This window comes from Eptesicus fuscus, chromosome 18 (genome assembly GCF_027574615.1).
Source record: "Eptesicus fuscus isolate TK198812 chromosome 18, DD_ASM_mEF_20220401, whole genome shotgun sequence".
NCBI classification, from domain to species: Eukaryota; Metazoa; Chordata; class Mammalia; order Chiroptera; family Vespertilionidae; genus Eptesicus; species Eptesicus fuscus.
This window is the reverse complement of record NC_072490.1, coordinates 27,855,423-27,875,658: the sequence shown is the minus strand read 5'-3', so window position 1 is coordinate 27,875,658 and position 20,236 is coordinate 27,855,423. Positions and strand designations below refer to the sequence as shown.

Here is a 20,236-nt window from a genome sequence, read left to right as displayed (position 1 = left end):
GCACAAATGACTTATTTTCTCATTTGTCTCAGAGCCGATCACGGTTTGCAGAGGTAAGCCAAATGCAATATTTGGCTTCCAAGTAAATCACACACACACACACATACACAAATATTTTGGGAGGGTTTTATTAAAAATTAACAATGTCCCTGGACGGTAAATAGCTCTTTAAACTTACAAAGTTTTCTTGTTCCTGGTCCCCCTCCAGCAGATCTTGGAATTGCAAACTTCGTGGGGAGGGCAGGAGATGATCCAGACACATGTGGAAATTAGCCCTGGTTCTCCTGGTGGACAGCACTGACAGGCGCCCCCCCCCCCCCCAACAATATGTGTTAGGAGGCCCAGTGTGGTTAGGGCTCAGGAATGCCAAACAGAGCTGTGGGGGAAGGGAAAGGCAGGTGGGGAGGGTGTGTCAGGGCAGGCTTTCTGAAGAAAGGGTTTCCATCAGCACAAATGGACCAGCTTGGTAGGAAGGTGGATGAGGGAGGGAGGGTCCTAAAGGCAGAGGAGAGAATTGCACCCAGAGGAGAAACAGAAGTGGACATGGAGGGAGCGGGGGGATGGGGGTGCTGGTGGCTGGCAGGGGTATAGGGGGAAATGAAGAAGACACTGGGCCAGAGAGAGGGCAGATGGGGAGAGGTGGGATCCCAGAGCCTGGCCTGGCCCTCTAGGGAGCCTGGATTATGGTGGCCATGGAAGGGTTTTGAGAATGAGAAACTAAGCAGCCCAGTGGTTACCTGGCTTCATCACTTACTCCCTGTGTGACCCGGGGCAATCTAATTAACCTCTCAGAGAGACTTGGTGTCATTTATAACATAAGGACGGTAACAGAACTCCCTGGCAGGATGACTGGGAGGGCCGAGTGGGATGACTAGAGGAGCGGGTGGCGGCACATCGGGCGCTCTGCGTCAGGAGTTGCCCATGACTGCCTTCTTCGGTTAGAGTTGGACAAAGCGCCTGGCGGCAGGTGATTCATTGGTTCGGTGGATCACGTTAACTGGTACATTTTCCAACCCAGATTCACACTTCCTGCGGAGACAGATCCTAAAAGCGCTGGCAAAGGTGTTTGTAAACAATAAAAGTGCAATTCAAAGGTCGCCGCGAGCGGTGAAAGCAGTGGGGGTTAGGAAAAGGCTCCGGGCAGGAAGCAAAGCCTTCTCTTCCCAAGGGTGGCGCACGGTTCAACCAGGCAGATGTGACTTTACAGCCCTCCCCCCGCCCCCTGTATGTACACACACACACACACACACACACACACACACACACACAATGAGCCCCCCACCCCCCTTGCCCAGTCCTCTCCCGCAACGACACCTAGAATCCTTCAGGGACACGCGATGTACATCCCTCTGTGTCATCCCGCCCGTGGGGTGAAGGGGTGATAGGAAGGCGGGGACGGGGTTGGGGGAGGTATTGGACTGAGTCGGATTAATTTGCCCCTAGCAGTTCCGAAGGCAAAGCATATATCGGAGCGGAAAAGGGAGAGGCGGGAGCGGGACGGGGAGGGGCGCAGTGCGTCCTGGAGAGTCCAGAGCAGCCCGAGAACAGGGCTTGGGGGCCAGCCCCGCGCCAGGCCCGCAGCGCCGCCTCCCCGGAGGACAGTGGGGGCCGGGAGGAGGGAGCGGGAGGAGGCGGAGGGCGGAGGAGGGCGGCGCGCTGAGAGGTTATTTGTGGTTCGCTTTGATCCCTAGGGGGAACCTGAAACTCTCACATTCCTGGCATAGCAGCCGCCTCCAGCGCGGGCCGACCCTGAGGCTGCGCGCTGGGGCCCGAGCGGCCAGAGCATCGGCGCCACCGCCGAGTGCACACCTCCGCCGCCGAGCTGAGCCGAGAAGAGCCGGGCTAGGTCGTCGGGTCTGACGGCGCTGGGCACCCGCGGGCCTCAGCGGTAAGGAAGGCCGGTCGGCGCATCGGGCAGCGCGCGGGGCCAGCAGGGACGCGCCCCAGTCGAATCCCGTGCCCTGGCGCGGCTCGGTCTTTTCCGAGAGCAGGAGCCCGGCGGACCCAGCATCCTCGGGGCGCAAGGGAGCCCTTCTCAGGCAGTGACAAAGGTGGGCAAGGGCCTCCCGCCCCCAGGGTGCCGGTGGCACCGTGCGCCCGGAGTGGGGGGGGAGTTCTCGAAGGCGCGCGGGTCCCCGGGAGCTGGGGAACGGGGCAGCCTCTGGGGAGAGCGGGGTTCGTGTGTGGGTCGCGGGTCGAGGAGAGAGGGGCGCGGAACAGAACTAGAGGCGCCGTTTCGAATTGAAGTCTCAGGGCCCTGGGGCTGATTTTGATTAGGTGGGGGTTACAGGTGCCTTTGCCCCCAGCTAGCCCAAGAATTCCTCTTTGTCTTCCTTGGAAAATCCTCTTTGGAGCCACGGTTTTGGCTCTCACTTAGAAAGAATGCAGCCTGCCGTCCAGCCCGGTGACGTCAGCGCTGGAGCATTCGGAAAACAAAGAGGGCTGGCGAGGGAGGGAAGGAGGCGGGCCCGCGACGCTGAAAAGCCCTCCCCGGGCCACCGGCTACCTTCGCCCGCTGGCTCCAGGCGCACGGACAGCCCCCCGGGTGCTTGTAGTCGCCTGGGAGTGCGGGTAGGGCGGGCTCCCCGGCTGCGGTGCGGATGGAGAGACCCTCACTCTTTCCTTAGGCGCGCGTGAGCCCGGGCCAAGGCCGGAGGTGCGTGCTGGCTTAGAAAGGAGGGGTTTCAGAGACCCCGGCGCGCTATTGCCGCCGGCGAGAACCGCGGAGGGGGGGTGGGGGGTGGGGGGGACGCAGATTTTAGTAACGGCTCAGCTCCAAAGATGTGCACCTGAGGGTCTTGACGAGCACAAACTCGGGATGAGAGGCCCGGAGGAGGTGTTCCCTGCTCCCAGGCACATTGTTGGGGGAAGGAGGTCGGTGATCTGTCCCCTGTCAGGCGGACAAGTGAGGGACTTAGGAAATGCCTGGCGGGTGAAAGGCAACGATTTTCAACCTTTTTCATTGATTGGCACACATAAATTAATTACTAAAATTCTGCGGCACAGCAAAATATATATATATATATATATATATATATATATATATTGCCGATCTGACAAAAAATAGATACAATTTTTATTCATTCTCACTGGAGGGCTATTGTTGCGTTGGCTGTTGTCTTTTTTTTTTTTTTTTTTTAATTTGGCAATCTAAGGGAAAAGAGGTCAGTGCCCCTGACTAAATAGTCAGGTATTGCATGTTTTAAAAATTCCTGCGGCACACCAGTGTGCCTCTCTGCAGCACAGCGGTGGAAAATCGCTGCTCTAGGGCGAACGGATTCTTGTTTGTGTTGCCTCTGGTAGCCCTGAAGTCTCGCATCTCCACTCCAGGAGTGTGTGTGGGGGGGAGGGGACGGCATGCTTGGGTGCCAGGAAGGATGGGGACAGAGATGTCCTCCACACTTATCTCTTGCTCCTCCGCTGTGGGCAGCCAGGGAGGAGGGAGTGGACTGGGAATGGCTGCTCTGACAACCTGCCAAGCCCAAGGCAGCAGCCACTGGATCTAGTTTTGTGGCAGCGGAAGGGCCACATTCCTCCCATTCCCCTCCTCCCATGCACACAGGACCTGTGGAGGTGTGGGTTTTGTTTGGCTTTCCCTGAATCCCAGGTTGGAGGTTTGTGTTGGAGGAGGCTGTGGAAAGGAAGCCTGGTAGGAAGGCCGCCTTCCAGGCATGAGCCACTGGGAGCCCAAGCTCCAAAGGGAACACCTTCCTCAGGACGTAATCTCCCTGCACTCGCAGCCCCCAGCCTCCAGCTCCAGGTCCCCGCAACCAAGGACCCCCTCCTTTCCCTTACTCCTCCATTTGGCTCAACTGGGTGTTACTGGTGTCCAGATGCTGAGTGCCCATCTGCTATGTGGCTAGATGACCATAGGGGGCTTTTCCAAGTAGTAGTAGTAGTAGTAGTAGTAGTAGTAGTAGTATGTGTGTGTGTGTGTAGTGTGTAGTGTGTGTGTGTGTGTGTGTGTGGTGGCGGCGGCGGCTGATGGTAATTGTAAACTCAAAGACATTGTCCATTCTTTCTTTTTCCCTGGAGCGCCCTTACAGATATTGTCAACACACACAGGCTCTGTGACTGACCCACAGACCTTGATGGGTCGCACTTTTTGCCTCATCTCACAGAACCATTGCCCTGTTGTAGTGTGTCTTCTTTCATCCCTTATTCACCAATCCAGAATCACTTCTCCTTCTTTCTATTTCCCTTGCAGAGTGGATGCCAAGGTCCTCCCGTGACAGGGAGGGCCCCACAGGGTAAAGGGTGGTCAGTTAGCTGAAGCTTGGTGTGCCTCATTCTAGAGGGTGCTGGGGGCTGTTTGCCCGGGGCTTCTACTGGATTGGACTCATTCTTTATCACCTGCCAATAAAGTGGGGTCCTGTGCACCCCTGGACTGGACAGCTAAGTGGTTTGTTTTGACCTAGGCCTGTCCTGGAATCTCTCATCAGGCTCTTTGATGGGTGGCTGACTGCAGGAGGCTATGGTTTCTGGTTGATTACCTTCTAGGTACTGGTGTCTTTCTCTAAGGCATAGTAAGTCCCCATGAATATAGTTATAATGGCATTCCTTTGCCAAAGATTAGAGTGCACCACAACTCAACAGCCATTGTCTCTTTTAATTTGCAACTTCATGCAGCAAGCGTTATTCTTTCCGTTTTTTCTGATGGAGAAACTGAGGCTCAGAGGTTAGATAACTTGCATTGATCAGTAGGGGCAGCACTGGCGGTTGACCATTATACTTTGGACCTAATGGAAAGTTCGTCCCTTTCCCATGTGCCCCCACTGATTGTTCTTCCTTTCTTTCTTCCCAGGTGCCCTGGAGCCACGTGCCTCTGGCCATTGTCTGGGTGGGTGTGTGCAAGCTAAGGAAGCATGAGGACGCTGGAAGACTCCTCTGGAACAGTCCTGCACCGCCTCATCCAGGAGCAGCTGCGCTATGGCAATCTGACTGAGACACGCACGCTGCTGGCCATCCAGCAGCAGGCCCTGCGGGGTGGGGCTGGAGCTGGGGGCACAGGGAGCCCCCAAGCCTCCCTGGAGATTTTGGCACCCGAGGACAGCCAGGTGCAGCAGGCCACAAGGCAGGAGCCCCAGGGCCAGGAGCACCAGGGCGGTGAGACCCACCTGGCAGAGAATACCCTCTACCGGCTGTGCCCACAGCCCAGCAAGGGTGAGGAGCTGCCCACCTATGAGGAGGCGAAAGCCCATTTGCAGTACTATGCGGCCCAGCAGGCAGGGCCCCGGCCACATGTTGGTGACCAAGATCCCCGAGGGGGCCCTGGAGGCAATCGGAGGCAAGATGAGGCCCTGCGGGAGCTGAGGCATGGCCATGTGCGCTCCCTGAGTGAGCGGCTCCTGCAGCTGTCCCTGGAGAGGAACGGTGCCCGGGCCCCCAGCCACATGAGCTCCTCCCACAGCTTCCCACAGCTGGCCCGCAATCAGCAGGGCCCCCCACCCAGGGGCCCCCATGCCGAGGGCCCGGAGCCCCGAGGACCTCCACCTCAGTACCCACACGTTGTGCTAGCTCACGAGACCACCACTGCTGTCACCGACCCGCGGTACCGCGCCCGCGGCAGCCCACACCTCCAGCATGCTGAAGTCAGGTAACTGCCCACCTTGCCCTTTCGAGCCCTTGACTTCCTGTCAGTGTCATTCTCCCAGGATAGAGAGCCTCCAGAGCCCCTTTGTGTCACGGCTCCTTCCCAAGACTGGGGAGCTAATGCCCAGAGAGCGACTTGGCCAAGGTCAGAGAGAACTTAGTGACATCCCTTGCTTTGATTCGGACATGGACACCATGTCTAACTACCTATAGCAGTCAACTAACTAGAGTTCCCAGGGGGGTATGAGTTACAGCAGCGGGTTAAAGGTTAGGTTTCAGAAAGAACTTGCTAAAGGCAGGGTTGGGAATCATTGCCAAACTCTAAGTTAAGTGGGAAGAAGGGGACCTCCTTCTCTGGAGATTTTTAACAAGTGGACAGTGCTTTCTCTGAGTATTGGGAGGCGTGCCTAACTGGGGGCAGGAAGGACCAAATGGCCTCCTTAGAGACCTCTCCCCGTTCTGCACCAGGGCAGAGTTGCCCTGTCTCTACTGTCCATTTCCTTTCATGTTTACCCCTGTGATCCATGTGTCTGCAGCCTGGACGGGGAGAGCATTCAGGGTCCAGGTGAGCCCCTTTCTGTGGAGGCTCTGAGAGGCTGCTGGGGGTCTAAGTGAAGGAAAGCCTTTGGAGGATGTGATGGGCTTACCTTTGTGAAAAGGCCTCTCTGGCTGCCTATAGAGCGTGGCGGCTAAGGGACAAGCATGGGGACAGGGAGCCCAGAGAGTTTGCAGAAATACGGGTTCCTAGAAATGAAGCTGACACACTCTTCATTTCACACACCCTGAATCACTCCACGGGGGTCCAGGATCCCCCTCCCCAGAGGGGCCTGAGGATCCGCACGCTCCATTCCTCGGATGACTCAAGGTCAAAGTCTGCTTCTCTTCGTGCGTGCTGATTCTTCATGTAGTCACCCACTTTCCCACCATTTGGCCTTTCCTTGCTCTCGAGAAATGAGTGACGCGAGGATGTTGGTATTGGAGGAACCAGAGAGCCTTGTGGGTTCTCCCCAGCAGTTACCTCCCAGGCCCCCGACCTTATCTCCCTTCTCAGGGCTGGGTTGGGGAAAGTGTCGGAAGCTGAGTCGTGGTTTCTTCTTTGGGACCAGCCTTATTGGACCCTGTCAGGAAAAGATAATATCGTGGAAAGGAAGCAGACTGTTTGCAGGAGAACAAAAAAAAAAAAAAAAGAGAGAGGGAGGGGGCAGGGAAGGGAGAGCAAGTGTGAAGGGAAAGGAGACTCTATTCTTTCTGGGAGCTAAGTCATCCCCAAAGAATGCCAGTCAGGCCCGGTGCAGGGGGAGCAAGTTCCGTGAAGGAACCCCGAGAAGGCTGCATTAGGCAGTGCAGGGGGGGCTGGGCATTTCAGTGGGACCCTCTGCTCAGCGCTCACTGGAAGCTCTGCCTTAGCCGATCAGATGAGGACTGTGTGTTGGGAACCGAAGGCAGGGTCTTTTAGCCTAGGGTCCTGAGGAAGAACAAGGGAGCAAGGCTGCAGGGGAAGGGGTGAGGGGAGGGCGGGCATGAGGACTGAGATGATGGACCCAGAAGTGGAATTAAATTTTTCGTGGGGTTTCTGGGACTTGGACAATTCCTGGTAAAACTGAGACAGCCTGTTGTTTTACTCTTGGCGTCACAGGCCCCTTGCTCTTTGCTCCCTCCCTCAACACAAGACCCGGAGGCTTGTGATCCACCAGAGCTAGAAGCCCGTCAAGCATTGTCCCTAAATTCGGGCTATGGTGGTAGCCCAGAGGCAGCCCCTCCAGCTAAGAAAATGCAGTGTCTGGGTCACACTTACTCTTTAAACAGAGAGTAAGTTTCGGTCCCCACTAGGAGAGGTGGAGGATGGGCCACCGTTCGGGTCGCACCTGCCTGAGGCCCAGCACTCTGCCAGGCCTGTATGTCCCTGGCGAACCCCCTTGAAGCCAGAGAAGCCTGCCCTCAGATTTAGCAGAGCCGTGCTGGCACCTTGGGGATGTAAATGCCCACTTTGTCAGACTGGCGCTCAGACTCGTTCTGACCTCTGTCTCGCCACTCTCACCTTGGTCACAGTCATCTAAAACTGTTTCTGCCAGGGACCCGAACTAGGAGGGAGAAACGTGTGTGCCCCGCTGGCAGGTGCTGACGTCGCGCCTGACCCTAGAGGCTCCTAACAGACACACAGGTAGCTGCTGGGGCTCAGCCACCAAGTGGTCCAGGGGCCTGGAAGGCGGTGTGCTCAGTCAGGATGGATGTGGCCTCCAGACCCAGAAAGAACCTGCCTTTGATTCGAAGGTTCCAGGGTATATTTTTAAAGATGCCTTCTTTAAGCACCGGTTGTTTAGGAGGCCCAGGACTGCCCAGGCTAATCCCTAAGGCCCTGGCCACAGTGGAGCTGGGAGAGACACAAGCCTCCTGGCCCGAATCCCCTCTAGCCCTGCTCTCCTGGCCCTTGAGGGTCTTAGGCAGACACCCTGTGGAAAAGGCCTTTCCCACTGCGGGGAGGCTGAGTGGACTTGTCTTTCTAGTGTGCCCAGGAGGGCTGGGCCGACCCAGGGCTGCTCCGGGGGAGGTCTGTGCAGTCTCTGAGCATCGTCTTTTCTGTTCCAGGATCCTGCAGGCCCAGGTGCCTCCTGTATTCCTCCAGCAGCAGCAGTACCAGTACCTGCAGCAACCCCAGGAGCATCTTCCACCCCCACACCCAGCTGCTCTTGGCCACGGCCCACTAGGGTCCCTCAGTCCACCTGGGGTGGAGGGGCCAGCAAACACCCAGGCCTCCTCGGCCACTTCGGGCAGTGCCCAACTGGCCCAGATGGAGGCTGTGCTGAGGGAGAATGCCAGGCTACAGAGGGACAATGAGAGACTACAAAGAGAGCTGGAGAGCTCAGCGGAGAAGGCTGGCCGAATGGAGAAGGTAGGCCCTACTGGGGCCTCAGGGGCAGGGGGAGGACGGGACCCGACGGCTGACTGGGGAGTGGGCAGTCGAAGGGGAGGCAGCGGAGTCTGAAAGCTTGTCTGGCTGGGCTTTCTACCCGTCCCTCTGCCCCCCCACCCCCTAATCCCTCATGCACCCTTCCTGGCTGACTCCAGACAGCTGGGGAGCAGCCGCGAGGCCAGCAGAGCAGGTCTGGAGCATGAGCAGTTGCTGGCCAGGGGTGATTAGAAAGAGCTCATTCACCAGCTCCCTGCACACTCGCACCCTTCCTGTCCCGCGGACACCTCCCACAGAGAGCCCTTTGTGTCCCCCACACAACAGCAAGTCTGTTCTAGGCCAATTCTGGCCAAAGAGAAAGCCCCTCCTCTTGGAAAAAAACGAGCGACTTATTGGAATCACAGGCCAACTAGGAGCACGTGTGGAACCTGCCAGCAGCCGAGTGGGAGGGGCAGCTGGGCCGGGCTGGCCCTCTACAGTGGATGGTGATGGCCAGAGGAGCAAATAGTCCGGGCAGAGGCGACTCAGACCGGGGGTCCAGTGCCCCATTCTTTAGTGAAGGTCTCCTGCTGTGTGTTCAACTTTAGCAGGTGGCCTCAAACCTCCCATGGCTGTCCTGTGGTGTCTAAGATAGGTTCAACCTCAGAACATGGCTGGAATCTTTTTGTGCCCACTGCTGGCCCACTGTTCAAACCTCCCATGGCTGTCCTGTGGTGTCTAAGATAGGTTCAACCTCAGAACATGGCTGGAATCTTTTTGTGCCCACTGCTGGCCCACTGGGCTCAGGTTGAAAAGCTGTGTTTAATCACCCCTGGAGGTACTTAGTCCTGGGCTCATTAGGCATCTGGACCTTAGGAAGGTTGACAGGACCCTGGCTTGCTGGTCCCAGCAGTCTGGTCCACGGCCCAAGGCTGCAAGCTTCTGACCCTCCCACTATTGCCACCTGGATTTTGTGCGCTCGTTTTTTTTATCCTCTCCTCTCACCGTCTCTGATGGAGAGCAGATCAGCCTGGGCCTGTGGAGGAGGTGGCTTTGAAGCCACACACCCCCCGGGAGCTCTCCCCTTCAGCTCTGCTGTCTGCCTCTTGCAGCTGGAAAGCGAAGTCCAGCGGCTCTCTGAGGCCCACGAGAGCCTGACGAGAGCCTCTTCCAAGCGGGAGGCCCTGGAGAAGACCATGCGGAATAAGATGGACAGTGAGATGAGGAGGCTGCAGGACTTCAACCGGGATCTTAGAGGTGAGAGCCGGTCACCCAGCTGGATCTGTCCTCTGCAAAAAGGAGTGTAAGTTGACTCATAGAGGGCCAGGTTGAGACCCCTCGGGGGCCACCTTGGTGGAGATGCTCGTTCTGAGTTCTGGACCTTGGAGCCCCCCGTGGAACTCTCATTTACGTGGCCTTAGCTGCTCCCTCCTCCTCAGGCCCTGAACTGCTCCAGGGGCTCCCCTATGAGTCCATCCCTACCTTGGAGGATGCAGCCCCATAGATAGGATTCCAGGGGACACCTGGGTAGGCAGCTTCATTGGATACTCACGCATCTTTCCTTTATTTCAAACAGAGAGATTGGAATCTGCAAACCGCCGCCTGGCGAGCAAGACGCAGGAGGCCCAAGCCGGCAGTCAGGACATGGTGGCCAAGCTGCTTGCTCAGAGTGAGTAGGGGTCCCACTCAGAAGCCTGGCCAGATGGATGGGTGGTGGGATCATGGAAGCCCCTCTGGATAGTAAGGACTGGATCTTGCCCTTGTCAAACAGTCCTTTGAGCACAAGTTTACTGAATGCCTACTATGCGCCGAGCACTGGACTGGACTGGGGGCGAGGGGGTGCCTTCCAAAGAAGAAGAATATTTGGTTCTCTCTTTATTGGGGAGATCAGTGGATACAAGAAGGGACAGCTGGCAAGCTGTGGTGCTGACCATCAGGGCAGTGTCCTTTGGAAGCAGAGGTGTAGAGGGCAGTGGAGGAGGCAGGATCACCCTTGGAGATGGTGAGAGGAAAGAGAGGAAGAGTCTGAGTTTCCCCAAGTTTCAGGCAACAGAAGGGTTGGGGTGCCCAGTGTGCAGGTGAGAAGCTGCGGAGCATGGTGGCACCTGAAGACAGCAAAAATGGGTTCCTGGAGCTTAACCAACAGGTGCAGTCTACAAAAGGGGCTGGGAGGCTTCCCTCAAGGGGTTGGTCGAAGCCGCCCTGAAGAGATGAGTTGATTATTGGCTATTCCATTCAGTCTTTCCTTGGTTCCTCAGCTGCACTGTGCTAAGCAAGCACCTGGCAGGTGTTGCGCAGAGGGTGAGAACAGGCCCGGGAAGGTGCTGTGGCAGGGAGGTGAGGAGAGAGAGGCTAAGCTTGAGGAAGGAACAGAGTAAAGAGACACAGATTCACGGGAACAGGGTACCCCGGCCCTGGAGACCAGTGACTAGGGGGTCCCCAGTGGCCAGAGGGAGAGGCTCTGTGGGAATGGCAGGGATGAAGAGTGGGCCACAGGTGAAGAAACATCTAGAAGGTTCAAGGAGAGGTGTGTGGGAGTGGGGTGGGGGCAGAGGAAGCACTAAGCTCAGCAGCAGGGAGCTGTAGCAATCAAAGAGGCATTTATTGAGCTCCTACTGTATGATCCTACTTGATTTTATAGTGATATTTGGGGGGTGTGCAGAGAAGAGGAATGGGGGTGTCTGGTGTCTGGGTGAGGGTGGCCTTGAGGAAGGAACCTTCAGGAAGCCTACTGTGGTTGGCTCGGTGAGTAGGGGGTGACCAGAAATGGTGGAGCCGCTGGAGGAATGAGCTCTGACTGGCAGCACCTCCTTCTTCCTCAAGGAGAGTTCAGGGCCTGGAATGGGTGAACAGCACTGAAGGGGGTGGGGTGGGGTGGAGTGGGGCAGGAGGTAGGCTGGGCTGTATTGGCAGGGTGGGGCGAGGTGGCAATGGCTTGTGTCTCTAGGATGGAGGTGATGGGTGGTGAGGGAGTAAGGGGAGGCTGCAGCCCTTGGGGGTCTGGAGAGGACCAGTTGCTGGGAGGCGGCAGAATAGGGGTGTCCGGGAGGAAGGCCCACTTCTGGGCCCTGGATCTGCCAAACAAAGGAAGTCACTGCGAGTTTCTGGGAGCCAGCAGAGGAGGGGCGTGGGGGAACCGGCCTGGAGGCATTTCCGCTCCCTGGGGAGCGAGCGCCAGGCTGTTCTTGGCTCCTCGCTGGAGCCAGTAATCTCGCAGCCGCGGGTGACCTGGATGCCTGGCATTCCAGAGCCGCTGGGCTGTTCTACTCTGGGCCGTCCCCCCTCTGCTTCCTCGCTGCACAGCCCTGCCCCCTTCACCTGGCCCTTCCCCGCCCGCTGCTGCTTTGGGAGGAGAGAGAGTGGACACAAAGGCCGACTGGAGTGTGCAGGTGGGGGTGGGAGGGGCTCTATTTCTCAAGAGGAAAGGGCATCCCCCTGCCCCCTCCACAGCTGGTTCTGCCTCCTTTCCCCCTGCCTCCTCCCTTCCCCCCTCACCTCCCCCCCACACACACACACAGGCTTTCTCCACCCAGAAAATTCCCTCCCAGACAGGCAGGCCCATAGCTGGGGATGTCCAAGGCCTGAGAACTCCCAACCCCTGCTAGGGCCCTAGAGATTGTGCTAGGCGGCAGGAAGCTACTGGAAGTAGAAGGCTAAGACTTCCCACTCCTCCCCCAAAGGCTGAGGAAACCTAAACAACTCTTCCTTGCTCCTTCATAGCCATGGGGAAACACAGAACTCTCAGGGAGAATGTCTCTGGTTGACCTCAGCCTCTCCTCCACGCCCCACTAGTAGGGGGAAGTGTGATCCCTGTCGCCAGTGCCACTGCCTCTCCTACCAGGCAGGCTGCACAGACCCCAGCTCTATAGACCCCAGCTCTACCTGCTCTGGTCGTGCCCTGCCCTTTCTGGGGATCTGGCCAAGAGCCCTGCCGCCTGGTCCTCCTAGCTCTATCCCCCTTGGCAGTTCTTGAAGACAGGAGGACAGTTATATGACTGGGATGAGATACAGGCCTCCTGCAAACTGTAAGCTGTCGAACCCACACAGGAGAGGGTCCTTGTGTCTAGGTCCAAACTCTCAGTCTGCTGGCCTTGCCTACCCGCTCCACCCCACTCACTGAATGTTAAGCAGGCCCAATAGGAACAACGCAATTTTCAATCATGTTGAGCTTCCCCATCTTTTCCCTCCACACCAAGGAATGAGGCCGGCTTTGGGCCCAGCCTTCAGGAATCCAGAGGGAACCAGAGCTGACCTGAGTCGTCTGTGACCTCCCTCCTCTCCCAGGGCCCCGAGTAATTGAATCCTCCTTTCTGTCTGCCCACATCCCAAGTGTCCAGTCTTCTGTCCCAGAACCCGTGCTGTCCTTTACAACAGTACTTAGCCACACGTGACCCAAAGATTAAAATGAAAAATTTAGTTTCTCCCTCCAACCAACTCCATTTCAAGTGCTCACTGGCCGCACACGCCAAGTGGCTCCTGCACTGACAGGCACAGTATAGGGCAGCCTCGTTACAGCCGAAAATTCCACTGTGCTGTGATAGTGCTACTCCAGTGCCTCTGAGTACAGCAGGCAGGCCCCGGGCCCAAACCCCCTTCCGCCCTCCAGCAAGGCAGGCAGTGGACACGCTTGCCCGGGGGCGGCAAGCCTGGGAGGTGGGTTTAAGCCTAGAGCATTAGGATTCCGTGGTCTGGCTCGGGTCTTGCTTGGCCCAGCTAATGGATCTGTCTGTGAACTGAGCTCTCCTGGACAGTGAACAAGATGATGTAAAAGTCAGGATAGCTGGAACCTCAGACACAAATCTTCGGACCATTGTCTTTTTCGTTGTGCTCCAAAGTTTGCATTTCTTTATGAGCCCGGTTGCCCATATCTCAGTGGTGTCCCAGGCCATGAAAAGTAATGGGGCCGGGGTGGGGGCCGGGGTGGGGGTGGGGAATGCTGGGGCCGTAGAATGAGCCCTGGAGTCCACTTTGGGAGGCCCTGGGTGCAGGGTTTTATACCAAAGCCAGAAGCAGCCTGGTTTTGGGAGCCAGGCTGACTTGTGTTCCCATCTGGCAGTACCATTCGCTTCTTATGTTTCCTCCCCTATAAGTTGGAGGTCACAAATCCTACCTCGAGGGGGCTGTTATTTGGGGCTTCAGCAGAATAGGAAGTGCAGGTGCCTAGCTTATAGGGTAGCTAATGGTGGTGCTCGTCCCTGTTCCTTCATCCTCCCACTTGAGCGATGTCCATGTCACAGTCCACCTGAGCCTCTGTTTTCTCATCTGTAAATGGGCATCACAGTTCTGTCTGGCCAGTCTCTCCTGTCCTTATGAGGCTTAAGGGAGATTGTAAATGTATTTTAGAAACCATGACACCTGTGGACAGTGTTTGGGGCTGTTCCTTAGCAGGGCCATATCCCAGCAGAGAGACAGTGTAACCTAGAGAGACAACTGCAAGGGCCCTGGTCCTGCATGGCCATTGACTCCCAACTTAACCTGAGCCCCAGTTTCCTTACCCATAACGGGGTTAATGATGGTACCCAACTCTTAGGGTTGTTGAGTGGATAAGATGCAAGTGTGCTCCCCCAGCAGTCAGCATGGAGCCTGGCCCTCAGTGGGCGTCCAGTAGGGCCTGCCAGGCTGGCCGCTGTCACTGACCGAGCCCCCCTCTCTCCCTGCAGGCTATGAGCAGCAGCAGGAGCAGGAGAAGCTGGAACGGGAGATCGCACTGCTGCGTGGTGCCATCGAGGACCAGCGGCGGCGCGCCGAGCTGCTGGAGCAGGCTCTGAGCAACGCCCAGGGCCGGGCGGCGCGTGCTGAGGAGGAGCTGCGCAAGAAGCAGGCCTACGTGGAGAAGGTGGAGCGGCTGCAGCAGGCACTCGGGCAGCTGCAGGTGGCATGTGAGAAGCGGGAGCAGCTGGAGCTACGTCTGCGCACGCGCCTGGAGCAGGAACTCAAGGCCCTGCGTGCACAGCAGGTGAGCTGGGGAGCCCTGTGGAGGTGGCAGCGCTAGGGCAGCCCCTGGGGAGGACAGTTTCAAAGTCCCGGGGAACCCCTGCACAGAGCAGGCGAGGCCCCCTTGGAAAGCAAGGGTGATCTCTGCTCTACCCTGGCTGCAAGGCTCCTCCAAACCTCCAGTCCCAGCAGAGGCCCTGCCACTCGGCCATGTGCCGATCCTGGGCACTCGAGACTTGGGCTTCTGTCCTCAGGAGCAGCAGGGGTTGGTATTCTTGGTCTCTAGAAAAAAGTGGTTCCGGATCTTTGATATAGACCAGCCGCTCTTATATATGTCTCCCCAAGATCAAGGGAGATGGTCACCCAGATCCTAAGTCTTTGCCCTCACTTTGGACGGTGTAAATAACTCTGGTGTTTACGAACCAGAGAGAGCTCTGTCTCCACTCCCAGCCTTACGCTTCTCACAGAGGTAGGATGACCAAGCCTCCTGGGATGTGTTTAGTTTACACCCGTTACCCATGGTCGTTATGGAGAGCGCTCCTTTCCCCGTTTAGAGGATAATGTGTGTGGTCACCTGTGCAGAGGCAGGCCTGGTCTTTCCCACACCCTTGGCCACAGGATTTGGGGCAGGGATGTGGCCACCTCCTTTGTCTCTGGGTGGACGCAGGACGGGAGAAGGGTGTGCTGCGAATGGCTGAACGAGCACAGGCATAAACCAGAGTCCTTTGGGGGTGAGCACCAGTGGCCGGCACACCCCAGCCTCCATCCTTGACCACAGTACTCTTTGCTTTGCAGAGACAGGTCAGCACCCCCAGTGGTGGTGGCAGTGGTGGGTCCCCAGAACTGAGTGCCCTGCGACTATCCGAGCAACTGCGGGAGAAGGAGGAGCAGATCCTGGCGCTGGAGGCTGACATGACCAAGTGGGAGCAGAAGTATTTGGAGGAATGTGCCATGAGGCAGTTTGCCATGGACGCAGCCGCCACGGCCGCTGCCCAGCGCGACACCACTCTCATCCGACACTCCCCCCAGCCCTCACCCAGCAGCAGCTTCAATGAGGGCCTCCTCGCCGGCGGCCACAGGCATCAGGAGATGGAAAGCAGGTTCGGCATGGCAGGCCAGGGCCCCCCCAGGTGGGGTGGGAGGTAGCAGTGTCCAGTCCTTAATTTCTGATGAACAGTCCCCTCTCCCCACATGGCTCAGCAGGCCCTCCTACTTCTGAGCTGGCCCTGTGTGTTGGGCGCACCAGGCGTTGTATGCATGTACTTTCCCAGAGATAGCAACTGAGCCCTGGACCTGCCCAGGAGACACCCTGGCTATGGAGGTGCTGGATGCCGCAAGGCTCAGGGCCTCTACCTGCTCCCCTTCCACCATGTAAATCAGAGACTCTCCAACTGAGGCCACACCATGTCCCACTCTGAAGGAATGTGGACTGGGTCCCTGGCTTGGGGGTAGCTAGCATTTTCTCTCCAAAATTAATGCCAGAGGCCCCTCGATTTCATCTGTCCTGTGTTTGATTCAGAGGCACTAGCACATCGACTGAGCCCATTTGATGATTTCAGCTCTGGGGTTGCACCCCAGGGCGAGGGTTGTGCCGTTGCTCTCATCAGATGAGTCCAGAACCCGCCCCTGATGACCTTTCCGAAGGCCCCCTCCTGGCCCTGCTGCAAGGGCACTTGGGTCCAGCCTGGCTGTAGGGAGGGCTTTCCCTCTAGCATTTACCAGGTGGGAAAGGTGGGCGCTGCTGGGTCTCTGGGTCTAACGATGTGGGCGTGACCTCTCCCCTCAGGTTAAAGGTGCTCCATGCCCAGATCCTGGAGAAGGATGCGGTGATCAAGGTCCTGCAGCAGCGCTCCAGGAAAGACCCTAGCAAGGCCCCCCAGGGCTCCCTGCGGCCCGCCAAGTCCGTGCCATCTCTCTTCGCGGCTGCAGCAACAGCGACCCAGGGCTGGCAGGCGCTGTCCTCCAGTGAGCGGCAAATGGATGCCCCTGCCTGGTTGGCTGCAGGTGAGCGGGGGCTGGTGGGTCGCATAGGTAGAAGGGTAGGTGGCTCTGAGGCCTTTCCTCCCAGAACTGAAGCTCAGAGGAACCAGGGCTTCCTGACCCCTTACCTGGGAGCCAGCTTATACTCTGACTCCAACGATCCTGCCTCCCACAGCTGTCTTCGCCAGTGTGAAGTGGGGTGCTGCAGCCCCCCTCTCCATACATTTCGTCACCCTCTGTGCCCAGCCACTTAGCATCTAAGTAAAAATAAAGCTCTCTGTGCAAATGAGCACCTTTGAGGCAAGCCCCCTACACTCACTCCTTCTAAGCAGGAGCCCTAGAAATTCTAGAATCCCTGTTGATTTTAAGATTTAATCTACAAAGAAGGGTTCTATCACTCAAAACCTTTGGAAACCAATCAAGCCTGATAGTTATTCCCATTTGGAAACAGAAATACTTGGTCCTAATTGAAGGTCTTGCCAACCAAGAGCAACCTGAAGCACCTTTTGCTCACCATAGGTGCAGTTAACTTGGGGTGTCCTTCTTCATGGGGGCCACATCTTGTGGACGAGGCAATAACTATCACCCTCCGCCTTCCCAGCAGACAAGGCTCCTGTGGAGGAGCCAGTGGCCACAGCTCCCCTTCCTGCCCATGCCAAACACGGGAGCAGAGATGGCAGCACCCAGACTGACGGCCTCCCGGACAGCACCCCGGCCTGCCTGGGACTGGAGCCCGACAGCCTTCTGGGGTGCAGCAGTGGCCAGAGGACAGCCTCACTGGGTAAGTCCCCACTTCCTGGCTGCTGTGCCTAGCAAGGCTGAGGACACATTGGGGTGCGAACTGCATTCAGTACCACACTCCTTCCCAGACCCTTTATGTTCATTGCCTCCACTCCAGGGGGGCCCTGCACAGTGCCTGGCCAGCAGGGCATATGGCCCACCTCAGTGTGGACTTGAGGGCTGGTTGGGTGCGTGAATAGAGGAACAGAAAACCCTGATTACAGACAGATCCAGAGTTCAGAAAGAAAGCCACCCCATGGGAGACACTTTATCTCCTCTTTCCTAGTTTTCCTTACACATTTAATTGCCGGTCTAAATATCTAAGACCGTGGAGATTGGCTAATTATCCCGATGGCACTCTCGAGTTGGAAGACTTCGTTTCGAAAGAGTCCAGGAAGGAGAAAGTTGAGAAGATGCCATTTAAATTTTTTGCTCCCTTTCACATTAGCCTTTGCATATTTGCTTGTGCCTCACGGCTCAGAAAACCACAGGCATGAAAAGAATGCAGCAGCCTGCCTCCCTCAGGGCCCTCCAAGGAGTTCAAAGTCATAAACAAATGTGTCTTCCGCGCTGGAGGTTGGGAGTCTGGGTGGAGAGCTGAGGGAGCAGAGCATTGTGCCTGGTTGGCCAAGTTATGGGAACCCGGGTCCCTGGGAACTGAGGTGGGGAAAGTTGGTGAGGAAAGATTCTATCTTCAGAATGTACCAGAGTTGAACAGAGTGGCTGGAAACACTTGCTAATGTGTGTGCCTGTGCTCTTGTCTCTGTAGACTCTGTTGCTGCATCGAGAGTCCAGGACTTGTCAGACATGGTGGAGATACTGATCTGAAGGAGTGGATGCCGTGGGGACTCCGAACCGTTCCCTGCTCTCCTCTGCCACTCGCGGCCATTCCAGCAGCCCCTCCAACTGCTGCTTCCCCACTTCCCCCAGCCGGGCACTCATTCCCGTTGACCATCTGGTCCCAGGAGCTTAGGAAGGATGCTACGGGGAGAGAGGGATGTACCTGTGCCCCCAGAAGACCCTGCTTCTTAGCCCCACATTCTTCCCAGGCTCATGCAGAATGAGGATTCAGCCTTTACCTGCTGCCCAAGCCTTGCTGCTGAAGGCCTAGAAGAGAGCTGAGACCCTGTGCATCCCCAGTTGACAGGGAGGAAGGGCAGGGATATTTTGGTTTAGGGGCTGACTTCCAAGGATGGCTGCCCATGGACAATAGGTAGTCTGGTTCGGTAATGGAGTTGGCCATGGTGTTCCCCTCTGGCTAAGGGTGGTCCCAGCCAACCTCATCTGTTCCTCAGCTACTCACTGCCTCCTTGGGACCACTAAGACTTGCTCCTGTGGGGGACCGTTTGAAGGTGTTAGTCCTGCAGAAGCCACGGCATCACCCCTTCACTGGGAGTGGGCAGGGGCTGATTAGTGGACTGGGATCTGCTGGGCAGTTTGTACATAGCCCCCTTGCTTGTGGAACAGAAGATTGAAGCGTGCTGCTTCGGACTTGTCCCTCCTTCCGTGCTCTCATCCCTGCTGCCACGGTTCCTGGAACTTCTGACCAGCCTCCCAGTTAGTTCTCAAGTTCTTGGCCCGTGGATTTTGATACCGGTTGATCCACGGAATATTTCGCTGTCTTTTCCTCCCACCTTGAGCCGTTTTAAATGCCCACGGGACCCTCGCCATCACCAGCCTCTTGCAATGGCTCCACAGCTCCTGTCCCTGGGACAGCCTGTCGGTCTGGTTGTGAACCCTGAGCCAGATGAAGTGAGCTACCACACGCAGACATCTGCCACAGTGGGCTTCCTTGCACCCAGTTCTCGAAGAAAACAAGACATTGCCTTGTTCTCATCAGAGTCTTTTTTCCCACCTGGAAGGATTGAGAGAGGGAGCAATGCTGGTGAAAACTAGTCAATGAGGACGTGACAATTCTTTGAAGGGAGTCCCCATCACAAAATGGCACTTGTGAGGCTGGCTCCTCTAGCTACCCGTGCCCGGCGCCCGGAAGCAGGGCCAGTGCTTGGAATTAGAGCAAAGCATCCCCGTGGCAGCCTGCCGGCAGCACTGACTTAGACTTCTGGTCTTAAAGAGCGTCCACCCCCCTGCCCCAGCTCAGCCCCTGGAGCGATTGGTGGGCTTGAGCAGTTTGTCTTGACTGTTTTTAGTTCTTGAATCTTCATTTTTTCCTTTCCTGTTTTTAAGTTCTGTATGTGTTATTTTATTCCCATGGTTCCTTTTTGGACATTTGCATTTGCTGGACAATTGCATATTTTTTTTTAAAACCCCCTGGTCCTCTTAAAGCTGAAAAATACATTTGGTTCATGTGCATTGTTTACAAAGCAAAAAGAAAAAAAAAAAGGAGAAAAAAAGGTAAAAAAGTATTGTGAAAGGAGAAAAAAACACACAACTTAATATATTTTGGATTAATATTTGGTATTTCTTTTAAAGTATTTTTTTGTGCTGTGAACATTTTCTGCCAAAGACCATGATGTGTGTCTGTATGTTTAAGTTATCGTAAATATTTAAAATGTAAACATGGCTGTTTTGTTATGCCACCCTGTACCAGGATTGCTGCTGCATTCCACTGGGTATTACAGTATTTTAATAAAAAATAAGAATTAAAAGTGGTGTCTGTACAGGTGAGACTGCACTGAGAATGAAGGAAAGCCAAGGGGATGGGGACTGGGAGGGAGCCACCCATGTCATAGTGTCTGACCACTCAGCCCTGAACTGTACCCCCACACCCCGCCTCCGTGCTCCTGTGTGCCTTGGTTCTTTAATGTTGGCCAGAGCATATCCATACACAGCCGGCTCAGGGTCACTGCCATTCCTCGTGTTGAGTGAAGGGTGCCAGTTTCCATTTTCCAGCTGGGTGATCCATCTTCATTTGAAGGGCTAGGATGGTACACGGTATAACCTCTTCAAGGATCCATCAGTGTCTGGAATTTTGTGAAGCTGCATTAAGGAGTGAATTGGATGAGGATGTTGGCTTTTTAAAAAAAATATTTTTTTTTATTGATTTCAGAGAGTAAGGGAGAGAGATAGAAACATCAATGATGAGAGAGAATCACGCCTCCC

The 20,236-nt window shown here is 56.2% G+C and overlaps 1 protein-coding gene across 8 annotated transcripts; it reads left to right on the top strand.

Moving 5' to 3' along the window:
• The first annotated feature begins 1,728 nt into the window (after positions 1–1,728).
• Positions 1,729–19,855, top strand: AMOTL2 (angiomotin like 2). 8 transcript variants are annotated; one of them, XM_008153004.3, is made up of 10 exons: positions 1,729–1,888; positions 4,805–5,596; positions 8,179–8,482; positions 9,592–9,736; positions 10,056–10,148; positions 14,140–14,435; positions 15,209–15,513; positions 16,200–16,417; positions 16,995–17,174; positions 17,943–19,855. In XM_008153004.3, exons 2-10 carry the CDS (start codon positions 4,866–4,868, stop codon positions 17,999–18,001), a joined length of 2,331 nt encoding a protein of 776 aa, XP_008151226.1. In that variant the 5' UTR covers positions 1,729–1,888; positions 4,805–4,865; the 3' UTR covers positions 18,002–19,855. The 8 variants fall into 8 exon arrangements, with proteins under 8 accessions (XP_008151226.1, XP_027984618.1, XP_027984633.1 ...); XM_028128817.2 differs by having other exon boundaries at positions 1,729–2,051; XM_028128832.2 differs by having other exon boundaries at positions 1,729–2,051; positions 16,998–17,174; positions 17,943–19,854.
• The last annotated feature ends 381 nt before the right edge of the window (positions 19,856–20,236 follow it).

Bases quoted from the DNA above. Each gene is read 5' to 3' on its own strand.
- AMOTL2 (XM_008153004.3), top strand. From the start codon at position 4,866: ATGAGGACGCTGGAAGACTCCTCTGGAACAGTCCTGCACCGCCTCATC. The intron at 8,483-9,591 runs GTAGGCCCTACT...TGCCTCTTGCAG, and splicing joins AGGCTGGCCGAATGGAGAAG to CTGGAAAGCGAAGTCCAGCG. The intron at 14,436-15,208 runs GTGAGCTGGGGA...TTTGCTTTGCAG, and splicing joins AGGCCCTGCGTGCACAGCAG to AGACAGGTCAGCACCCCCAG.